This window comes from Paroedura picta, chromosome 14, assembly GCF_049243985.1.
Source record: "Paroedura picta isolate Pp20150507F chromosome 14, Ppicta_v3.0, whole genome shotgun sequence".
Lineage (NCBI taxonomy): Eukaryota > Metazoa > Chordata > Lepidosauria > Squamata > Gekkonidae > Paroedura > Paroedura picta.
The window spans coordinates 23,147,711-23,171,926 of NC_135382.1; the positions used below are offsets into that span (position 1 = coordinate 23,147,711).

Consider the following 24,216-nt stretch of genomic DNA (forward strand, 5'->3'; position numbering starts at 1 on the left):
TCTTTCTCCCAGATTGTAGCCCTAGCCAGATGCCAGCTTTTCTAGACCCCCCACCCCACCATAGGAGGCAGTTGCTGATGAACATTGGCCCAGAACGTTGGCCCAGGGAGCAGTAATTCTCCCCAACTCGCTGCCCCGAAATTGCACTATTTGCTGCCTGCAGCACATTTGCTTTCAGTTTGTGTCACGCTTGGTGGCTGAACAAGAAGATGAGGAAGCCGAACATCTTGTCAAGGTGCGAACAGCTTCAAAAGTTGAGGCCATGCTACGGAATGGCAGTTGGGTGGAGTAACAGCTATCAGTATTTTGCTTCGTTGTATGACAACTTTTTGACTAAAAAGTCTTGTGTTTCCTGCTGCAGATCTGCCATCTGGATAAACAGTTCCTGTGTACAGCTTAGCGGCAATTTACCAGATAAAGAGGGTGAGAAGTCAGGACCTCACCGCATGCAAAAGAGAGAATGTAACCCACTGAGCACAATGGAACCAGGATCTCTCTGAGGATCTATTGCTTATGTAAGTGGACTCAACCGGCAGTGGGACGCTTATATTTTTACACTTTAAAAACTGATTTTATATTTTTTTATATTTAAATATTTTAGATTTAAAGCGGAGGCTTCTAGCGTATTCTGTCCCCAGTTCCCTGAGAAGGTCATACACACCTTTAGTTAGAGATGTGCACAGAAATTCTGATTCTGATTTAGTTTGTTTTGGCAGTTAAAATGTTTGTTCAGATTCTTGAACTGAGGTATGGCCAGGTTTGTGGGGCCTGTAGCACCAGAGCCGGTTTAAGGATTTGCGGGATCCTAGCCGAGCACAATTGCTGTGGGAGCAGCCCGACTAGGGCTGGAAGGGCCCTCCACAGTGGAAAGGGGGTGTCACTTTGAGTGTCCTTAAAGAGAGAAAAGGCATGAGGAGAGAGGCTATGGTCTTGATCCATGGGGGAGAAGGCACAGCGTATCCCCCGAAAGCATGGGACCTGTAGCATACGTTCTGTGTTACATGGATAAACCGGCCCTGGGTATGACTCACCTTCTAAGATACTCGGATGATATATGAAATGCTCAGGACTGATCTCGTTCAAGAGGTCCTCTCTGCCAACTTTCAGGCAAGCTCCTGCATGCAATTCAAATAAAAATTCTGATTTTTGTCAACCAGGCTTGGTAGAAAACATTCTTATGATTATTCTAGTGCCCAATGCAGAGAGGTCAGTCAAGTGGAGCAGAATGCCTACCCTTACCCACACACCCCTTTTAGTTGGGAATTTTGCTTTCCATGTGAATGGGTTGGCTACCATCCTTCTCTCCCTCTGCTAGTTTGCAGTATGAGAAGAGTATGAGGACTTCAGCTCTTAATCAGCAAGAGAGATGATCTGCCCCTTCATAAATACCCCTCTCGGTCATATTTCTGTCTGTGTTTAGTTACTCTTATGGACAAGGGGGATCTAAAACGAGTGTACTCCTGGTAACTGAGTGGGTGGGATTTTGTAGAGATTTCCTGTAAAGCAGGGGTGGTCAAACTGTGGCCCTCCAGATGTCCATGGACTACAATTCCCATGAGCCCCTACAAGTGCTGGCAGGGGCTCATGGGAATTGTAGTCCATGGACATCTGGAGGGCCACAGTCTGACCACCCCTGCTGTAGAGGTTTCAATTGTTTGTTTAATTAATGAGTTTCCATAGAATGAGAAATTTGGTCCTCAAATTTCCTCAGTCTTATTAGAGAGGAGTTGTAACCGAGCAGTGTTTGCCATCTGAGCGTGCAGTTTTCAGGGCACAGGTGGAAGTGAAACTTGCACGTGAACATTTGAGCAAGACCCCCCCCCCCCAATCTCTACTCAGTGCAAAATAGGATGAATGAATTAGCTTGAATAGGTATTGGGAGAGCCTCTTGTGGCGCAGAGTGGTAAGGCAGCAGACATGCAGTCTGAAAGCTCTGCCCATGAGGCTGGGAGTTCAATCCCAGCGGCCGGCTCAAGGGGGGGTTTCTCGACCTAATCAGGGTGGCTCCTAATGCGAAAATCAGAAGTCACGAGGATCAGGGTTCTCCACCCATCTGTAAAAGGCAAATTGGGGAAGGGGCTGATTTGGACAATGGCCACAGAGAGTAGGGATTCTGCTGTTCAATCCCTGCTCGGTTTTGCTTTGGGGCACTGATATCAGCAAAGGAGCCCCCTCAAATATCCCCCAGACATATAATTCCCCCCTTACAATCAGAAGTTCGATCAAATATCTTTACAGAATCCGATTGTGCCCTAGTTCAAGGCATTTGGGGGACAAACTTTTTTTTCTGATGCTTCGGTTGCAGCCCAGAAGTTGCTGCAAAAGGGAGTTTTCCCTTCTCTGCTGCCTCGTGAACTTTTCCACTATATAAACGTGGTTTTACAAGCGTCTACTCCAGTCTGCCTCCTTCCGGCCATTGCCTCGCGGTGACCTTATGCGGAGCGGTGTTCCATTTCACGTAATGCGGAGATGGACTCGGGTTTATGGATCTGTCTCTTTGCCTGCACAACTTTCCCGGTCCTGCTAACAGGTAGATACATCTTCTTCGGGCTATCGGGTTGGATTCCTGTTTTCCTAGCAAGGCGTTGCTCTTGGAGCCCTAAAGGCCAAGCAAGGTGCTCTGCTGGGAGACTGGTGTTCAGTGTCCCCCAATGACTTTAAAATTTGAAATTCAGGCACGGAGATTCCCTAGAGGCCTGCAGTAGAGCTTCTACTCTCTGCCATTTCATCTTCACAAACACAAGCCTGTGGGGTAGGTTAGGCTGGACTGGGGTTGCCAGATCTAGGTTGCAAAATTCTTGGAGACTTTGGGACTGAAGGCAGCCATTTTCTCCAGGGGAACTTGTTGCCAGCTCTTGGCTTGGAAATGCTTTGGTGGTAGAGCCAGGATTTGATTCAGGTAGAGACCTCAGTGGAGTACAATGCTATGGAGTCCACCCTCCAAAGCAGCCATTTTCTCCAGGGGAACTGAGCTCTGTTGCCTGGAGATGAGCTTTCATTCCAGGCCTGTGACTGGTCCAAAATCACCCAGTAAGCTTCCATGGCACAGAGGGGATTCGAACCTGGATCTCCCAGATCCTAGCCTGACATGATAGCCACTATATCTCGTTGCTGCAGGAATAGATGGAGGTTCAAGACTGCTGCTTATTCTTGTTCTGATTCCCTATTTTCCCCACCCTGGTGCTAAGGATTAAAACCCAGCAAAGAAGCTTCTGACGGCCAAGACTTGGGAAAGTACGTGGTGGAGGAAGCCATGAAGACCTTCCAGGGCCACTTGGCTGAAAGCTGTGCTTCCGGTTGGAAGGAGCCAATGAGGTAAGCTGCCAGTTCAAGCAATGGTGCTTTATTGCTGAAGGGTTACTCTCACTCTTCTCCCCACATCCCACAGAACCATAGAAAGGTTCACATTTCCCTTCATGGCATTACCTAATTTAGGGGTCTTCAGTGTGATGCACATGGCTGCTTTGGGGTTGCCAAAACCTCTGGGGTACACTGAATGTTTCTAGAAAGTGGCCAGGTAGGGTTTTTCTGCCCAGCTAGGCTTCCAACTGGCCACTGGAGATTTGATTGCCTGTACAGATTAAAAGGTACCCTGTTAAACAGAAGAGTTACTAAGAGTTATACATAACCTCACTCCCTGACATGTTGTGGGTGCCTCTGGTGCCAGCCATTTTGTGGTTACACCACCCACCCTGTGTCAACATTCCACAGGTGCCCAAGGGTTCAGAAAGTCTTGATTTGGGTGAGAACCTGCTTTTCTCATTTGAAATATTCTAGTTACTTCCCATGGAATGCAGACATTCCTGGCCAATTACGAAGGGCACATTAATGTTTCAGTCCTAGTCCTAGCGTGACATAAATCAGTGATGGAGGCACAATTAGGATCTGGTGTACAGTTCCGGTCATGCAATCTCAAAATCGAAATCAAAGAGCTGGAAAAGATGCCGAAAAGGGTAACCAAATGAGCCACAATTCCAGAAGGGTAGCTGCATTAGTCTGCACAGCGTAGGAAAAGTAAATATTCACGCATCTGAAAAAGTAAGGCCTGTTTCACAAGAGCAAATGCTCTAACAAGTTGCTAGTCTTTGAGGTGTTGCAGCACTGGATTTCTGCTCAAAATGATCAAGTCATTGGTGTCCTTTTCCTGTGAGGAAAGGTTAAAGCATTTGGGGTTAAATCCAGATTGAATTCCCCATCAGCAGAAGGGAGCTTTCTTGCCTCCCTTTTTCTATCCCCGTCTACTGATCTGAAGGAGATGGTGCTCCTAAGGGAGAGGAGAGACTGAGGAATGACATTGGGGGGGGGGGGAGGGGTTGGTGATGGGAATTGATCCAGCGCTTGGGGAGTTCAGATAAGAAGCTAGTTAAGGAAGGAAATGAGAGAAGTTTGTGAAATGGCTCCCCTGAAAAGCAGGGGGAGAGAATCTTCTCTCCTGCCTGAAACATTTGATCAGCTATCTGGCATCTTCCAAGAACGTCTCGGGAGAGGCAACGGACACGTTTTCTAAATAAATAATGACTTTGCATTACAGTCCACTGAGGAATGACAAACGGAAGTGCTTCTTCACTGCACGCATAATTGACGTGTGGAATTAGAAGTCACAACCCAGCTGTTCTCAGATGCCTCTTGAAAAATCGTGGTGATAGAGATTTATGGGAGTTCAGAGTCCGTTGCATCCAGAGTATACTTTTCCCTGGGCTTTTGGAAAGAGCTGGCACTTCCCAGGAAGAGGGAGAAGAGAGGAGGCCTATAGAATTCACAGAGCTGGCTATTAGTTTTTTTTGTGACTTTTCTCCCTCTTCTATTTTATCTCAATAGACCACTCCATGTTAGGTCTCCTTGGTGGTTATGTACATACACTTACTGCTCTAGAAACTAGTAAAAGGATTTTGGCAAAGCAGTGGTGTCATTTATTTTTATTTACTCCATTTCAACTCACCTTGCTCTCCAGTGGGGACGCAAAGCAGCTTGCGTATGTAGGGAAGGTTGAACATCAGAGCCAGATAGATATATTTCAGAGCCTCTTACATCAAAACTGGCAGGGGTTTTGTTGAGTGTTTGTAGGCATAGCCTCTAGGTATCTGCTCCAAGCCGTCCAAGTCTGAGGCCTGCATTTTAAAACAAACGCCCCAGTTGTCTTTTAGCAGCCCTAAGAATGAGGCATCCTTCCTTTCTGTGTTTGCTCATATGGAAGTGTGTGAGTGTGTGTGTGTGTGTGTGTGTGTGTGAGAGAGAGAGAGAGAGAGCACAAGACTCAATCCTCTGCCACAAATTCTCCTTTACAGAGCCAAACAAAATCTGGAGAAGACATTGCTGGAAGCTGATATTTCACAGGAGACTCTCATTGTGGCTCACGAAGACGTACAAGCATTAATATTCAGAATAAAGCCCCAGGATTTCAGAGGGTTGAATATCAGCAGTGACATGTTAATGGTCAGTATTTTATTACCTGCTGTCTGATTCCTGCTGCGGAGCATAAATGTTGGTATGCTTTAGCCCTTCTGGAGAATGGAGGGAGCTGACTCCAGCACTTCCCCAATGAGGCTCCTTTGGGCCTCATTCTCCCTGCTGGCCAACTTACTCGTGATGGGGTACACAGGTGAAAGCATAAGAGTCACACACAAATGGCTGGTTCTCTCTAGTTTCTGTGTGCAGAGTGCCTGTTTCAGTTTGAGACTTGTTCAAGAGCTGCCGGGTCTGGGTAGGGAAATACCTGGAAGGGTGTTACGCGGCTCGTTCGGGGAAACCCACATCTCCCCAAATTTCCAGGTTGGAAAATCATCACAAGAAAGCTAGAGCCCTTTCTGCATACAGGCTATAGCTCCCGCCCAAACCGGGCACCCTATGTGTGAGAATCAAGGAGATCCACCCACTCAGGGCTGACTGTTATTCTGGGCGGGAGAAAGACCCGTGTTATCTTTAATGTGTGAACCAGCTTTGGCTCTGTGCTGTGCCGAATGCAGGTGGACCTCTTTCATTTACCTTTGTGCTTTATTTATACGTGTTATGTGTTAAAACAAATCCCTGCAAATGACTGATCAGGATGGAACATCAACAGGTCTATGCATCTAGAAGGCCGCGACATGCCATGAGTTTCCCGCCAGCACTGACAGAGAAGTTCCAGGCCGGGCCTGCAAAGGAGACAAGACTGGCCTGCATTTACCTGAAAGCTTCTTCCTGCCTCTTTCAGGTGAGGCATACCTTGGGTCGGTTGATGGGGTGGTGGCTGCAGAAGGCACATGGGGGAGGGTTATGCTGGCAGGATGGCCTGCTCCCCAGTACAGGAGTTGCATCCAGGTGTAATTTTCTGCTGGCTGTACTGTCAGTGGAAGAGAACTTTCCTGCCCCCTTCGTCCTGCTGATGTCCCCAAAAATTCTGCTCCTGGGGGAAAGCTAGCTAAGGGTGCTTGATCCAGATTGGGAAATTCCTGGCAATTTGGGAGTTTAGCCTGGGGGGGAGGATTTGGAGAAAGGAGGGACCTCAGTGGGCTGTAATGTTGTAGAGTTTACCCTCCTAAGCAGCTGTTTTCTCCAAGGGAACTGAACTCATCAGCTGTAATTCTGAGAGAATGAACAGAAATTGACAACATTTTCCTCCCCTTGATTCACTGTGAGAACCAAAGGCTGTTTTGATGTCTGGAAATTGACCAGCCATGCTAAGAAAATACCATTAGAGAATCTTCTAGAAAATAAGAACATATGTTAAAAAAAAATTTGTGAGCCACCGATGAAAATCTGGATTTGAAAATGGCTCGTGTTTTCAGACTCCGTTCTGAAAAAGACACTAGTCCACCTGGAGGTTGGCAACCTTAGTGGGGACCCTAAGGAATGTCATGAGGGATATATTGAGGGACTGTAGCGGGAAAGGAGAACTGGGATAAGAAACCCTTTTCCTGCTTAGTGAGCAATTTAGTTTGGATCCGACCCTCTGTCATAGGAAATCAGCACCTGTTACGTAAGTGGCATTGTATTTTCTTGAGGTTTTAGAGGCAATCAGTTTGTTGTCCTTGATGTATGCATTGCAATTTTATTTTTTAATTAAAATTGTTACTTATTTATTTGCTTCCTTGTTAGTTTTATTTATTGACTGCCTTTCTCCTTGTAACTCGAGGGAGTGTATGTAGTTATCTAAACGATGCAGTACCGCATGCAATGAATGAACGTTTCAGTAAAACTGCATTATACAGTGTGGGGGGGGGGGAGAGAGAAATAAACGCCACAAAATGACCAAATATAGAACAATATAGGTGTACTGGGGAAGCAATATGGCAATAAAATATCCAAGATGGACTTATATAAAGCGTCTGGAGCACCACAAGCTAAGTTTAGCTATCGTGAGCATGACCTTATACTCTGTCAAGAGATTCCTTTATAAAGTTGAAGCTGTTCCTTAAATATAAAAACCATCGTCCCTTGAAAAAGCTGTAAGGCGAAACGGGTTGGGGCTTGTGTGAAATTATAAGAATAAAGAATTACTGAAGAGAGAAGACTCTATATAAGTCCATTTTGGATATTTTATTGCCATATTGGTTCCACGGTACATCTATATTTTTCTATATTTGTTTCTTCACTGGGACCCACCCCTCCCAGTTCATTATTTTTGCTTTTACATAATGACCTAAGACATTATTCCAAACAGTGTCTTACTTTTCCCATGTGTTCGTGAAGATTTCTGCTACTTCTTTGGCAAATCTAATCGTTTTGGTCATCCCAGCTTTTTAGCTACTGTCTAGTAGAAACAAATGGGACAATTATGACTCCTGTTTTGAAAAGGTACACATGAAACTGCCTTATATAGAATCAGACACTTGGTATTGCCAGCTCAGACTTGCAGCAGCTCTCCAGGGTCCCAGGGAGAAAGAAATCTTTTATAACACCTATTACTTGTTCCTTTTTAACCTGGAGATGCTGGAGATTGAACCTGGGTCCTTCTGCATCCCAAGAAGATGTGCTACCAACTGACCCTCACCCCCTTCCCAGTCTCTACCCAGGACACTGGCTGTAGAAATGCTTTATAATAGGCAGGGATGCCAACACACAACTAAAATCTTCAGCCTCTGTAGAATGACAGAGATATGTTTTTTTGGGGGGTGGGGGAATTACAGTCAATTTTCTCCTGCTCTTTGCCTCGTAGGATGGAAAGAACAGCGCTCTGCTGAACAATGACATTTTAGGGGCTACGCTTGGGGGCATCAGTGTCAACAATCTCAGCCAGCCAGTGGAGATCCGGTTTTGGCACAACCTCAGTCTGGTAAGTAGCGAAAGGCAGAGGAGGGAGCTGGCAAAACAGGCCTGGTAACTGAGCAATTATTTTGCCCCTTCATTAGGGCCGCTTCTGCCCAGGTGCTTCATTGATTCTTGCCCTGATCACATTTTGTTTGTAATATATTACTCCCATAAGTGCTCCAATCCGCAGACGTTTTTTTTAAAAAAGAAAGTTTTGAAATGTTGTAGGCTTTGCAAAACATATTCAAAGAAAATTGAATTTATTTGGAGTGGGGTGGGGAGTTAGGACAATAGTTTTGCAGTGTGGAAAAATCCTCCTCACAGGGGAAAAGATGAAGAGCCCTGTGAGAAAAGACAACCACCAATGAGTTGATTCAAATGAGTAGCCGTGTTGGTCTGAAGTAGCACAATAAAATCAGAGTCCAGTAGCACCTTTAAGACCAACAAAGATTTTTTCAAGTGCAAGCACTGTTCCTTAGCCTCTAATCTGATGAGCTGGGTTTGATTCCCCGTTCCTCCTCCACATGCAGCCAGCTGGGTGACCTTGGGCTAGTCACAGTTCTGTTAGAGCTGCTCTCACAGAGCAGTTCTTGCAGAGCTCTCTCAGTCCCACCTACCTCACAGGGTGTCTTTTGTGGGGAGAGGAAGGGAAGGTGACTAAGCTGTCTTGAGACTCCTTCAGGTAGTGAAAAGCAGGGTATCAAAACCAACTCTTCTTCCATTTGTGGGGGAAAGAAGAAATGCTGGCTTTGGAAGGGTGGGGGAAAGTACCCTTTGGGTGCTCTGTTGCCACTGTATTCCCAACCACGAGAGCCACATGGAGAATCTTAGCCATGTGGAAGCCTTCCAGGGGATCCTGGACTAATCTCACTCTCTCAGTCTAACCTCCCTCCTGGGCCGCTGTAAGGATAGAAGGGAGAAAGAGAGAATCATGTTGGATCCCCAGTGGGGAGAATAGTGGGGTAGAAATAAATGAATCCATCAAAAAATACATAAAAATTGTAGCTCACAGCAGAGGCACAATTAAGCAATCCTGCCTTTGAGCAGGAAAATGTGGGAGAATTCAGGGTAACAAGGGGTGGAGGGAGGCCATTATTCACTGCCCATCAGCAATCATTATTATTGTTGTTGTTATTATTATTATTATTATTATTTTATTTTATTTTATTTTATTTTATTTTATTTTATTTTATTTTATTTTATTTTATTTTATTTTATTTTATTTTATTTTATTTTATTATTTTATTATTTATTATTATATAAAGCATTTACAGAGAAATTGAGAAGAAAAAGCGACCAGCTGATATGGTTTGCCATCTCTTTTAACATACATATTCAGTTCCCATCACATATTATTCCTAATCTAGAAGTTTTTACCATTTTTCTTAGCCAGGTGATTGTTAATACATATGAGAGTATGATCTGTTATAAGAATACATTCTATTATTATTATTATTATTATTATTATTATTATTATTATTATTATTATTATTATTATTATTATTATTATTATTATTATTATTATTCACTGCCCAACAGCAGAATACGTTCTGCCTAGCATGCATATGGAATTGTACAGAATTCGAACACAGAAGAAAAACAAGTCCTGGCATATTTTCTCCTTGTAGGCCAATCATTCCAACATGACCTGCGTCTTTTGGATGGAAGGAGAAGGTAATATCAACTTTCCCTCATCTGTATCCATCTGTCTCTTTTTATATGTAACCCTTTTGTGTGATCCGATTTTGGGCTTTTGGAACTTGTCTGCTGTCTTGTTCCCCCTAGTGGGAGAAGTGGGAGGTTCAAAGTTATAAGCAAGTGGAGAAATTTCCCCCCAGCCCTGAAAACTGTATGTTCAGGATGCATGTCCTAAGTTTCCTTGTACTGTGCTGGGTAATGTACAGCAGAAAACAAAAAGACAAATTCCTGCTGATGACTTATAGTCTAACACAATAAAATACAAATGGAACAGGGAGTGGGAAGAAATAATTCAAATAAATAAAATGATTAAAATGCCATTAGGACAGTGCAAGTCCAAGAACACAAATTAACAGGAAGCAAAAAGAGACGGAAGGAGATGAGAAAATTAAGAAACCATTTATACTGAACAGAAGTGGAAGATATGGTAAAATTAAGTTTATAAAACAAAGACATTTTGAAAATACAGGCTAACCTGGTACATATCATCACTAAATGTAATAAAGCTCAAGTTGACAATTCACTCCCTACCGGATTTGCCCTCCCTGGGAGTGTGCCACCAATAGAGAGTGCTCTGCCAATGAGAGCCAGTGAGTTCAAATTGCATGCAGACAACTCACTTCTTACCTGATTGATCCTCCCTGGAGACATTCCTCCAATAGGAAATTGGCATCCTGCAACCTCTCTGGGGCAGTGCCCCAGAGCTCCCCCCTCCCAAGCAAGCCAATTGTCATTGCAGAGTCCCCCCTCCAAAACAGCCATTTCCCCCCTGGGGAGCTGGTATCTATAGTCTGCAGATGACCTCCAATTCCAGGAGATTTCCAGGCTGCACCTGGAGGTTGGTGACCCCAGAGTCAGGAATGCTCCTTGAGGTTTGAAGGCAGGGCCACAGTGCAGGTGTGTATCCTAGCACCTGTTGTTTCCCTGGGTGCCATGAGCTTTGCCTCTAGTTTGGCCTATTGTTTAAGAAAAGAGAAAGAAAAAAGGATGCCTGTAATTAGAAAAGGTCATCAGATTATATATACAGATAAAGAAACACAGGCTGAGAAATTTCTTCACACATCTGTACAAAGCAGATTCTATAGATAGTGGTAGCCTCCCTCTAAAATTATATAATTGAGACACCATTAAAAGAATTTGTGTGTTACTTTGTTTTCAGAGAAGAGGGTTTTGCTGTTTCTGATCACTATTGTGCTTCTTCTGTTGGGCAGAAGAGGGCAGCCTGGGAGCATGGAGCCCTGCTGGTTGCAGCACGACCATCCTGAACGGCACCGTTGTGTGCCAATGTGACCACCTCACCTATTTTGCTGTCCTGTTGGTAAGCAAGTTGGCTATTCTCTTTTGGGCTTGTCCGAGCTACATCCCTGCAGGCAGCTTGTGGACAGGTCCACATGATGGGATGCTTCTTCATACAGGAACCATTCCCCACATGCAGAAAAGTCCCTGGATTTAACAGAACCAGTAGCCCAATGTTTGGCGACTGTGACACAAAAGGAAAATCAGATATACAAGAAGTAATTCTAGACCATTGTCATTTAGTGCGGATGTAAATTATTACTTTCTGAACATATAATGGAGGAATGCAAAATTGGTTATTACTGATCTTTATCTAGTATCCATTATCTGTTTTACTTCAGTCTGTATAATTATTGTGACTCGTTTCTGCACAGGCGCTACCTTTTATATGCCATTAAAGGCTTTGAATGTGATATACCCTGAGATGAGTTAGGTTTGGTCACGCTCTTTAAAATAAGGTGAGAAAAGGTACATGGAGATGGATTTCAGGCCTGCTTTGACAGAGACGAGAGATCTCCTATACAGAAAGCACATCACCATGACAAGACTAACATCCTTCCTTCCTCTGTCTGTGCACGCCCTTCCTTCCCATTTCATGCAGCAGATCTCCCCACCTGCCTTGGATGAAAGTCTGTTGGCTGCTTTAAACTACATAACTTCCATCGGCTGCAGCGTGTCGGCGGCTGCCTGTCTGCTCACTGCCTGCCTGTACCATTGCTCCAGGTAACTGCACCTTTGCTTCAGGCAGCATTCAAGCCAAGTTGCTTCCTGTTTTCTAGAGGCAGGGCTGTTTTTAGGAGAGGTAGAAATGGTCTGAGAGAGGCTTTGATTTCTCTTGACCCACTATGACAAGGGTGGCATGGTGCTGGCAGGGGCACATGGGAACTGTAGTCCATGGACATCTGGAGAGCCACAATTTTGCCACCCCTGCAGAATGACCTCTTATGAAACAGGATCTGCAGGTTAGAACTATCCCTAGCCCTATAAAATATGTGGCCCAAAAGCCATCCCAGAATGTATAATCTTCAAATTTCAGGGGTGGGAGGAACAGACAGTATGACATGTGAAAGACCCTCTGTGTAAATTCCTGGAGAGTCACTTCCAGCCTAAGTAGACTACAAGGACATTGATGCAGTGGTTAAGAGTGGCAGCCTCTAATCTGGAGGACTGGGTCTGATCCCCTGCCCCTCCCCCACATGGAGCCAGCTAGGCGACCTGGGGCTAGTCACAGTTCTCAGAGCTCTCTCCGCCCCACCTGCCTCATAAGGTGCCTGCCGTGGGGAGAGGAAGTAGGGGTATCGAAACCTTAGCTTTTCTTCTTCTTGATGGACCAGTTGTCTGATTCAGCATGAGGCAGCTTCATGAGTGTTCAATTATAATTCAAGTTTACGAAAGATTTGTGATGGCTCCTGTCTCCCTTTCCAGTCCTCAATCAATACCCGCGTTTTCAACCCATCAGAGCTGTCAGTCAGTTCCAGCTCTGTATGAGCCCTGCTGTCTGTTTTAAGTGTATCATGAGACATAGACGCTTGATTTTTAAAAAGGCAGATTAGGTCCTTGAAGGATGCAAGTCTGTGATTCACAATCATGAGCTCCCGCCTAACGAATTTTTCTACCTAACAAATAAATGCTAGACAGAAGCAAACATGGCAGGAGGTCTTTGAGTGGGGAAGATGTCACTGTGCTGTCTTCCACCCCTCACCCCCCCACATTCTTTTGAGTCAAGCCAACAGAATGTTTTCTCATTTGTTACAGGAAAAAACCACAGGACTTCACTAAAAAGATCCACATGCACCTCCTGGAGGCTCTTTTTTCCCTTTATATATCATTCTTGGTCAGCACGCTGCTGCCATCGGTCACGACCGCGTGGCAATGCCAGGCTGCTGCAATTTTCCTCCATTTTTCATTGCTCAGCGGCATGACCTGGATGGCCCTCGAAGGCTTCCACCTCTACATGCTGGTGATTCGAGTCTACAATTTGTACATAAGATGTTACCTCCTCAAGCTGTGTGCCGTTGGCTGGGGTAAGGATCCGGTGTGAGGGCCCCTGTTGAAACCCCCCCCCACCCCACCAAGGAACAGAGCTCTTCTATGTGGGCAATCTGGCTCTAAGGATGAGAGCCATTCTGCGGTATTACATGCCCAGATGCTTGTTGGGTACGGGGGAAACTTGGGTTCCCTTGGAACAGTGGTGGAATTTGTGAAAAGGTGAGCTAGTACACTCTGTCTGTCCAGGCATCCGGTCCAGGAACCCAGTTTCAGGCTGCTTTTACAGAGGAGCAAGAGGAGATCACAACACAAGGTTGCCAGACTTGAGTTCATTCACAAATTCAGAACAATGAGCCCTGCCCCCCAGGTGAACATGGACATAAGGTTTCCATCTCCTTACAGGTGCTCATTTTCTGCCCCTAAGCATTTCTCCCTAGTTCTAAATAAGCAGATTACATTTTGCGCTGTACCTTTGCATCCCAACTCCTTTTTGACATCCTCCTCCCACCTTCTTACTGGGGTTCAGGGCTCTCCCTTCGACTTTCAAAAATTGTATTGGCTTGTAAGATGCTCCTAGAAGGGAATGTGACGTTTCAACCTGGCTACCCTCCTGAAATGTTCTCCTCTTTGGCATGCAAACTGGAAGATTTTTTTAAATATATATATTTTGGAGCCTCTATGTAATGCCATGCTCTAATTACCTCCATTTACCCTTTCCCCCATGCTCTTTCCCAAACCTGCTTTGCTATGATCTTTTTTGGGGGTGAACACCAATCAAGCAGGTCATCATGCGGTCTAGGTGGAATGATGCTCATTTTCGAAAGTCCCCTGCACATTGTGCCATTTTCCTTCCACCTGCCCCTCACAGCTGCCATTTCTACACCACTGGAAGGCTTCTTTATGGGCATTTAAGAAACATTTTAGAGTGCTATGCCTGTGGACCTTCTAAAGTAAAATCCTATGCTTACCCAGGGGTAAAGTTTACTTTGCAAACTCATAGAGAATCCGGTTAGGCTGCACTTGTATGCTGTGAGATCTTGGTGTTCTTCCACACTTTGCACAGGTATGCCTAAAATGACACGCGTTATTGCCTTTATTGTGCAAATCTTCATCATGATGCACTTCCGGGTTCCACAGGGCTCCCCGGCTTAGCAGTCTTTACCATCTTCCTGATCAACAAACAGGTTTACGGCATTCACAATATCAAAACCAGCTCTCTGCACAGCAACAAGTCTATGTGAGTTACAAAAAAAAGCACTTTTCTCTTCATGTGTGTTTTAAATGTACTTTGATGAATATTATTTTATGTATACAGTACCATAAGTGTATGTGGCCCTCTTTCTTTTAAATTTCTTTTTAAAGAAGTTGAGGAAGGCAACTCTAACTGGCTCCTGTATACGCAGACTGTATCATACACCCAGCAACTTTAACAGACCCCCAGCAAAGAAAGTGCTTCTCCATAAGCCCATTTAGATCGCTGGTTTTTCTCTTCCTCCAAGATGTTCAAAGCTGCTTCCATGAGGTTTCTTTGCAGCTTCCCAGCCAGACGTCTGAGCAACCACGAATAAAACTGTAGCATAACTTTCTTCAGATCAACATGCTAGATCTTTTCATAATCTGGGCAGAGGGAAGGCATTAATGAGGATGCACATTACAGGCCGTGCTCCTGCTATGACCCCGATGTCCCATGTTGTGCCGAATCCTCAGGGTTTCATGTTCTGCTTCAGCAAACAAACAGATAAATTGGTGAAGTTAATGAAAGGTGACCGCATGTATCAGGAGCATGGCAGCACTTTCTCCTGTTCGGGGGCTCCTGGCAGGTGGGCGTGTAACACCTGAAAATGTTTCCATACCACATTCAGGACCCTTCAAGAGATGACACTCCCAGTGTCCAAACTCCTGACAAACACATTCTTACTCCCAAAAAGAATACACCCTGCTACGAAAATAAGTCCTTAGCATAATTGGTACTCCCAGAAGCTCTTTAACTGATGCCTTCCAGTGGTGAAAGAACAGAGCCTAGAGTGGTCTGTTCAGGGTTGGGGAATACCTGGAGACTTTGGGGGCAGAGCTGGGAGTGAGCAGGATTTGGTACAGGGAGGGACCTCAATGGAGGATAATGCTATGGGGTCCACCCTCCAAAACAGCCTGTTTTCTCCAGGGGAACTGATGTCCGTCGTCTTGAGATAAGCTGTAAAAGTGGGGGATCCCTAGGTCCCACCTGGGGACTGGCATCCCTAGCAGAACCCCTGCGAGTTACATCTAGAGCTGTGTCCTTCTGAACATGGAACTGGCAAACAGAGGGCAAGTCATGTATATGTCCTGTGGCATAAAACCTGCCTTCCCTCTGCTAGTTTTCCAGCCAGAAAGACCACAATGTCAGAGGCAGCAGATCTCAGCAGAGGTGAAAGTAAGTTGGTACAGAGTAAGAAAGAAAGTGGTATAAGAAAGGAAGTGATATATCCCATCTTTTGCCATACCTTTTGCGTTAACAGCCCTATGGAGTTGCCTCGTCATTTGCTTCACACCTTCCAAGAGAGGCAATATTTGTAAAAAAAAATACATGTTGTTTTCACTCCTGGATCTTGCTGACTTTATCCTGTAGAGAAGAAGAGTTTGCTCACTCAACTGAGCTCAGACAAAACACACTGAGATTCACTCATCCTGCAGAAAGTGATGGTACCACAGTCATAACTGTATGGCCTTTTCCTGTGCGGAATTGCCTCAGGTATCCTGCCTCTTCTTTTCCCAGGTGTTGGATCAGATCCATCGAAGTCCATTACTTCAACTTGATTTACCTCAGTGGCACCGTGCTGTTCAATATGAGCATCTTGACCCTTGTGGTTCGTCAGCTGAGGCGGCTTGGAGCCAATTCTCCTCAGCAGGAAGAGCATTCCTGTAGGGACACGGTGACCGTTCTTGGACTGACATGTCTCCTGGGCACAACCTGGACCCTGGCATTCGTCTCGTTCGGGGTCTTCTCCACCCCACAGCTCTTCCTGTTCACCATCCTCAACTCGCTTCAAGGTCTGTCAGAGAGACGAAAGGCTTCTCAACAGATTTCCATTATGTTGCTTTTACTTTATTTTTGGATTTGTATCCTGCCGCTCTCAGCATGCTGGCTCGCGGCGGGTTACATATTAAAACCCCACAATAACAATAAAATTTAAAACCAATCCCCTGATACAAATTTAAATCTCATCAACGGCAGCAGCTAAAATCAGCCTCAGATTCCCACCGTCCCACACAGCCTATGAACTCCTGTTGGTAAAAGTTTGCAGTAAAAAATGCATGACACCAACCATGGGGCAAAGAGGAGGGGAGCAAGGATCTTCTGGCCCTAGACTTGAACAGAAGCCTGGTGGGAGAACTCTGTTTTGCAGGTCCTGCGGAGAGGGGTGAGATTTTTACCAAAGGGGGTTTAATGGGATATTGTGTTTTCTTGTTTTAAAAAAGGTAAAGGTATCCCCTGTACAAGCACTGGGTCATGTCTGACCCTTGGGGTGACGCCCTCCAGCGTTTTCATGGCAGACTCAATATGGGGTGGTTTGCCAGTGCCTTCCCCAGTCATTACCGTTTACCCCCCAGCAAGCTGGGTACTCATTTTCCCGACCTCGGAAGGATGGAAGGCTGAGTCAACCTTGAGCCGGCTGCTGGGATCGAACTCCCAGCCTTATGGGCAGAGCTTTCAGACTGCATGTCTGCTGCCTTATCACTCTGTGCCACAAGAGGCTCTTTTCTTGTTTTACGTGGGGTTTTAACAATGTGACCAGCCATGAGACGACTTGCCATGGTTGGCAGGATATAAATTGAATAAATAAATAATAAATAAACTGTGACAGCACCAACAGAGCCCTCAGCTCTTCTGGGAGCTCATTCCACCAGGAGGTGGACTAAACTCACTGGTGCAATAAAAATCAGAATCCAGTAGTACCTTTAAGACTTTTAAGCTCACGCCCTCAATAAATCTTCGTTGGTCTTGAAGGTGCTACCAGACTCTGATTTTATTGTGCTTCTTCAACACCAACACGGCTACCCACTTGAATCAACTCATTGGTGGTTTTCTTTTCTCACAGGGCTCTTCATCTGCCTCTGGTACTGCACCTTGAGATGCCACTCACAAGCAAGTGTGTCAAAAGGGACTTCTCATCCGTCTCAATAACCGCAGCATCATGGGGAAGGTGGCGACCTCAGGCCAAGAATGAAAAGGAAGAAAGGAGCGTTTGAGATCGGACTCCTGTTCAAAGAAACCAGCCAGATATTGTGAGACTCTGAGCTGCCCACACACCTCAAGGCCCAGAGGGGTCTTCTGGCACATCTTGATCTATACTGGAATTCAGGGGGTTTTGCTATTCAATGAGGAACCCTTGCAGCAGGGGAAAGAAGAGAACAAATGTGACTCCTGACCTGATGTCTCGTAGTGACCCACATCCTGAGCACTTGCAAAACAGGGGGACGTTTACCTGCTTTTCTCCAGTCTGGCTGGGCAGGTGTCCATTCTGTGTTCCACACGGAGTCTTTTCTGTACATCCGGAATCCAACAGACAAAGAGAGTCTAGTTCAAAGCCTATCTTTGTGATTAGTTACATCACTTCCTTTGGACCGAATGCCTTGCCTCGGGGGCACAGAGAATAACGTAGTGGGGCTTTCTTAATGCACCGATCTTGTATTGCGGAACGAAGGATGGGAAACTCCCCAGTGCCTGAGAATCTCGTGGTGGTTTCTGAATCTCCTCACACCTACTCTCTAGAAAGACTTTCCTCTGCTTTGCATGGGAGGTGATGGAGTGTGACTTCGCTGCTTTCCGCTGATGCTGCTTCCTGCTCTCTGCCACTCGGAAGCCGAGAACTTCCCGGATCTCATCACTTTATAGTGAAGTAAAGGGCTTGACTTTCATATGCATTGGGTAGAATGCCGTTCTCTTCCTTTAAGGCAGTGGTTCTCAGCCTTCCTAATGCCGTGAGCCTTTAATACAGTTCCCCATGTTGTGGTGACCCCCAACCATACAATTATGCAAGGGTTCTTTCACAGAAATTAAACCGAAACTGAACAATGGCATGAAGATCCATTGTTCATGATTGTAGATAAATTGGGTTTTTCCTTGGGGTTTCTCAGTTCAGTTCTGCCTCTTGTCCCACCATGCCGATCTCACTCTTTTCCGCTGCTCCAGTCAGACGAATGCTCTATCTCGATCTACCTCGCAAGGCTGTTGTGTGGATGGTGCCCTCCCCCCCGGCCAAGCTGCTTGCCCTGCCGTGACCCCTGTAAAAGGGTTGTCCGATCCCCAGGTTGAGTACCACTGCTCTAAAGCAACTGCTCTGTTGCAAAGTTACCGTATTTTCCCCATCCCTCAAACAGCAATGCACTGACTGAGGAAAAATGCACTACTAGTTCTCTCCTGAGCCCCCCGTTTTCCCTGCTGGGTCATCCATAGCTCCTTCTGTTCACCACCTCTGGAGTCCATTCCCCAGAGATGGTCATGCCATGGTAGGGTTGGGGGTAGAGCTGGGAGTGGGTGGGATTTGGGGCAGGGAGGGACCTAGGTGAAGGATAACGCTATGGAGTCCACCAGAGGATCCCCAGGTCCCACCTGGAGGCTGGCATCCCTAGCTCTGGGCTAGGGAATATCTGGAGATTTTCAGAGTGGAACCTGGGAAGGGTGGAAACTCAGGAGGGTACAATCCATCCAGCCATTTTCTCTGATCTTGCCCACCTGGAGATCAATTGTAAGAGCAGGAGACCTCTGCCTGACCTCTGCAGGATGGCGACCCTACAGAACATTCATTAGCACTTTCTATGTTCTGTTGGACAGCGTTAGGAGCAAGGACGAAGGTCGTGGCCCATTTGCTCCTTTTGTCCTTCTGAGTGAACCCAGGACTGGGCGGGAAGCATATTGTTCTTGGGGTGGCCTTTGGGGACAGGGCATCTGTTATGAGTCAAGAGGTGAGGCCAACAGGTTTTTCCCACAGCTGTGCCGTGAAATAGCGCTGGGGAAACACCAAGTGTGCATGCAAGGAAAAAAAAATCTGTAATTTCCCCTTTGGACACCCTTGGCAGAGGGCAGGGTGGCGGGGGGGGGGGGCAATGGTTCTTGCTTACACCCCATGAAGCAGAAACAGGAAAGCCCAAGATGGGACTTCCACTAGGACGGTTCCTTTTTTACATCTAGAAAGCGTGGGTGGAGGCTTGTTTCCACTCCCCCCCTCTCTGTCTCTCAGCCCTGCTTCCAGGGGCGGACTGGCCCTCCATGGCTCTGGGGAAGTTCACGGTGGTCTGCTGCCCTTCCAGGGTCCCTGGCAGCCAAGAGCCTGTGCTTTTTATCATGACTGCCCCCACCCAGGTCCCAACCCTGTGCTGTCAGCCCCCCTGGAGCCACTTGGCTCAGTCAACTCTAAAGCTGCCTTAACGTCCCCATTAGGGATGCCAGCCTCAGGTGGGACCTGGAGATCCCCCAGTTTTACAGCTCATCTCCAGGAGGCAGAGATTGTTTCCCCTGAAGGCAATGGCTGCTTTGGAGGGCGGACTCCGCAGCATTATGCTCCAATGAGGTCCCTTCCCGCCCCAAATCCCACCCACTCCTGGCTCCACCCCCAAAGTCTCCAGGGATCTCCCAACCCAGAGCTGGCAGCCCTAGCCCCAATCTACCCCTGCTGGTGACTGACTTGCTTTTGCTTAGGGATGCCAACCTCCGGGTAGTGCCTGGAGAGCTCCTGCTTCTAGAACCCACCCCCAGACTCCAGAGATCAGTTCCCCCCTGGAGAAAATGGATGCTTTGGAGAATCTACTCTATGGCATGGTACTCCACAGAGGTCTTTGTTGTCCTCAGGCTCCATCCCTGAATCTTCAGAAGTTTCCCAATCAGGCCATGGCAACCCTTCCACCAGTGGTCAGGGAAGACCTGGTAGCAACCCTGCTTTTGCTAAAGGGTCCTGATTTATGTTGTGGGCCTAGCTACACAAATAGTAACGAAAGGAAATGAGAACTGCAAAGAGATCCACCTCTTTTGTCTTAGCGGGCTTGCCAACCTCCTGGTGGAGCTAGGAGATATCTCAGAACTGCTAGATGTCTCCAGACTGTGGAGATCAGTCCCCCTGGAGAAAATGGTTGACTTTGTGACATCAGAACTCCCTGCTGTGGTCCCTTCTCAAATCCCATGATCCCCCATTTCCATCCCCAGATCTCCAAGAATCTTCCAACTCAAAGCTGGCAGCCCTCTGTAGATATCCTCTTCTGAGCAGGTGTTCTGATGACTAAGCCCCAGTTGGAAGAATTGATGTCTCCATGTTGGAAGATGTGTGCCCTTGTTATTTGCTTGTGCGCTTGCAGCCGGGCCGCTGGAAATGCCGTAATCTGCACAAGTGGGCTCGCTTATGCAGTCCTTGCCTCTGCACAATCGCCGCCCAGTTGGGAGCCTTCTGGGTGCTGCTGTGGTTGGCCAGTCATGGGTGGCTCACCGTTGGGTGGAAAGTTTCCTTCCTATCTTGTAGCACCTTCTGCATAGATCAGCGGCCGGCAGAAGCGGCACAAGGCCACAAACTGCACCAAGACACGACAGGAAGGAAGGTAAACTTTTTAAATTGGCTGTGCCTCGGAAAGTTATGGGCGGGCTGCAGAAATGGAGATATAGATTCCAGGACCATGAGGCTGGGCTGACCTTCATCTTGCATAGAAGACTACTTCTATCTCACATTTGGATTTTGGATTTAATCCTGTCCCAGGAGCATGGCATGCATGGTTCTGGTTTTATCTTCACGACCACCATGTGAGATAGACTTGGTAGAAAAAGTGTAAGGTCCCCTGGTTGATTTGTCCGAGTGGGGCTGTGAACCCATAAGATGCTTGCCGAATGCACTACACCACACTGGTTCTTAGGATACAACTCTCAGGCTCCACCACTGGATTTTAAATTAACAAAGCAAGATTTTATTCAAAATATCTTTGAAAATCAGGCATAATTAATTTGTGTTCCTGGATCCTAGTTTGCTTAGAGGCTTAAGAAGACTAGTGCAGGGGCAATGTCTGCCTTTGGCTGTAGTTTCAAATCTTTGTTTTGGCTGTACTCTTCTTCAAAACAGAAAAGGCATTTGCCCTAAGAATGTGCGATACAATCTACATGTGTGTCAGAGCATTGGAGTTCATGGGTACCAAGCATGGGGGAGGAGGATATACAAATAGTAGCCACATGATGGCACCAAAAGCCATGCCAAAGCAACAAGAGAAACAAAATTCAATGAAGCCCAGGGGAAAACAAAGGGCCTAGATGCATGCCTGTTTTCTGTGGATGTCATAAGAACATAAGAAGAACCCTTCTGGATCAGACTGATAGTCCAACTAGCCCGTCACACAGTGGCTGACCAGTTCCTCTGGAGGGGATTGAGACTGAGGCCTTCTTCTGATGTTGTCCCCTGGCTCTGGAATTCAGAGGATTCCTGCCTCCGAATATGGAGATTCTTCAGTTACCATAACTAGAAGCCATACATTTATCCTCCATAAACCTTCTTTTAAAGCTGTTTATTCCTGTGGCCATCACTATATCCTCTGGCTGCAAATCCCACAATTTAATCACTCTTGATGTAAAATAGTGTTTCCTTTGGTCTCTCCCGAACGAACTTCCCATCGGCTTCACTGAGTGTCCTCAAGTTCTGGTATTTTGTGAGAAGGAGAAAATTTTCTCTTTGCCAGCTCTCTCCACCCCAGGCATAATTTTATAAACCTCTATCAGGCCCTCCTTAGTTGACTCTTTTCACAACTGAAAAGTCCCAGACTGAAAAGTCCAGCCTTTCCTCATATGAAAGGTGCTCCAACCCCCTCATCATCTTTGTTGCCCTCCTCTGTACTTCCCCCAGCTCTGCAACGCCCCCTTTGAGATATGGTGATGAGAAGTTTGCCTTTGACAAAACTCAGAATTAAGGGGCAGAGCGATTCACCGGGCTTCTTGCAAAGCATTGTGCGTTTCTGAAAACTGGCAAATAAATCACCAGAGCTTGATCATGTCATTCTGGCAAAGTGAACCAGAGTGGAGCCAGAGTTAGTTTACCCATTTTGCTCAAACAGTGATCCTCAGGGGCTTGGGAGCCCCCTCTGGCTCTTCTGAGCACTGTTTCCACTCTGGCACCTGCCCCATGTTTCATGACCCTTGCCCAGTTGGGCTTGTGTGTGGCAGGTGGACCCAGCCTTGAAACAGCCTCTGCTTGAGGAACGGGGGAAGTTAACAGCCACCTTGAGGCACAGGCCTTGAAGCCAGAATGGAAGTCAACGTGTCTGTTTTGGCGAATAGGTATCGCAACTGTGACTCTCCACCAGCTGCGGATCAAGACTCCAGCTCAATCAGGACTCTTCCCCCCCACAGCCCAAGTGTTTGGAGGGCCATGGTAATAATACATGTCCATTTTGTTCTTTCCGCACATCTTTCAAAATTAGCTTTGCCAAGCTCCAGGTAGCACCGGGAGATCTCCCACTGTTACAATGGCTCTCCAGGCAGATTAGGGAGGTGGGCTGCAGGCCGCTATATCCTGCTGAGGTCCCTCCCAGCCTAAACACCCGCCCTTCCCAGGTGCCACCCCCCAACTCCAACCCTGAGCTAGCAACCCTAGTCCAAGTCCTTCCCAGCTCAGAACTCCAGAGCTGCTTCCTCATTGTAGAACAGGGAAGCGGTGACCATAGTCCCACCTCAAGAGAAAGGCAGAGTTAATGGCGGCAGCTTGGCTGACCTCAGCCTGGCTGACCTCAGCCACAAAACACGGCTTGTGTAACTCAAGATGTTCCACAGGAACCGAGAGTCGCTGAGGTGGTGGAAGTCCTGCCTGCTGATCTAGTGGCCTTTGACTGAAAGTACCCTGCTGCATTATTGGCTCTGAAATCACAGCTCATCTCCGGACTACAGGGATCAGTTCCTCTGCAGGAACGGCTGCTTTGGAAGATGGACACTATGCAATTGTACCCCATTGTCCTCCCCAGGCTCCATCCCTGAATCTCTGGGTGTTCCTCACCCTGGATCTGACAACCCTGATACCCACCACTTCCCCAAAAGAAAATAATGTACAAATATTATCCTGGAATGTGGCAGGGTGGACTGACAAAAGCGAGGTGGCAAATACAATAGATTAATTCAGGAGTTCTGATATAATGTAACTATCAGGGGCTTCTGGTGGACTTCTGACTTTTTCTCTATCAAGCTTTAGCGCCTGTTTCAGAATGAATAAGACGGGCCATCTGTCTGCAGGTTGGTTCACTCTGGTTTCCTTCATCACTGCAGGTCAGAGTTACTGGATTACTTTCTAAGTCTCACTCGTTTGTGGTTTTTTGGGTTTGCTGGACAGAAAACTGTCTTAATCTGTCATTATATAATCCCACTCCCCATAACAGGGGAACCTGGAATCAGCAGGAACTGGGCAACAACTAGTAGACCAGTTGGCTGAAGTGTCGATGAAGAGAATAAGCATCAACCCTAACTCCCCATCTCCCTCCAGTGGCCAGGGAGAACTTTGCCCACCTACCCCAGCTAGGTGTATTTCTGATTCTGGTGCCCTGGGAGGAACAAAATGGCGGTGGCCAGGGATTGTGTGGTACTGAACATATCCCCGTGAGAACCAGTTCTGTCGGAGAGGCTTGCCGACTGGTAGAAACCCAGGGTGGATCATCAGCCTTCTCCTTTTTATGTCAGCAAACAACAGACAAGCAAACAAAAAGAGTTTATCTTGAGGCATTTTATTAGAGGGCCTAATGAGTTTAATTCTTTCAATGTTTTTAGATCAATCCCCTAAAGGGTGATCCCTGCCCAATGCTCAGAGGAAGGCGAAAAACCTCCAGGCGCGTTGGCCAATCTGCCCTGGAGGAAAATTCCTTCCTGACCCCAGAAAATGGCAATCGGTGCTACCCTGAGCAGGCGAGCAAAGACCAGAAACTGCCACGCGACCATGGCCTGTGGCTTGTTCAAACTAATCTTCTCCTTCCCAACCACCCCTGGTTTCTCAGAACCAGCCTTGGAGATTTCAGGGCTGTTTTTTC

General features: G+C 46.7%; 1 protein-coding gene across 3 annotated transcripts; it reads left to right on the forward strand.

The window, feature by feature from the left end:
• ADGRG5 (adhesion G protein-coupled receptor G5) lies at positions 1–18,262 on the forward strand. Of its 3 annotated transcripts, none has more exons than XM_077310444.1 (14): positions 1–235; positions 362–515; positions 2,306–2,530; positions 3,189–3,315; positions 5,286–5,433; positions 6,059–6,190; positions 8,135–8,251; positions 9,855–9,900; positions 11,136–11,242; positions 11,822–11,943; positions 12,976–13,244; positions 14,347–14,446; positions 15,962–16,236; positions 17,286–18,262. In XM_077310444.1, exons 3-14 carry the CDS (start codon positions 2,470–2,472, stop codon positions 17,369–17,371), a joined length of 1,590 nt encoding a protein of 529 aa, XP_077166559.1. In that variant the 5' UTR covers positions 1–235; positions 362–515; positions 2,306–2,469; the 3' UTR covers positions 17,372–18,262. The 3 variants fall into 3 exon arrangements, with proteins under 3 accessions (XP_077166559.1, XP_077166560.1, XP_077166561.1); XM_077310445.1 differs by having other exon boundaries at positions 11,825–11,943; XM_077310446.1 differs by having other exon boundaries at positions 11,139–11,242.
• The last annotated feature ends 5,954 nt before the right edge of the window (positions 18,263–24,216 follow it).

Excerpts from the sequence above, each read along its gene's own strand:
- ADGRG5 (XM_077310444.1), top strand. The coding sequence starts at position 2,470 with ATGGACTCGGGTTTATGGATCTGTCTCTTTGCCTGCACAACTTTCCCG. Across the intron at positions 3,316-5,285 it reads GGTTGGAAGGAGCCAATGAG|AGCCAAACAAAATCTGGAGA; the intron begins GTAAGCTGCCAG and ends TCTCCTTTACAG. Across the intron at positions 16,237-17,285 it reads CATCCTCAACTCGCTTCAAG|GGCTCTTCATCTGCCTCTGG; the intron begins GTCTGTCAGAGA and ends CTTTTCTCACAG.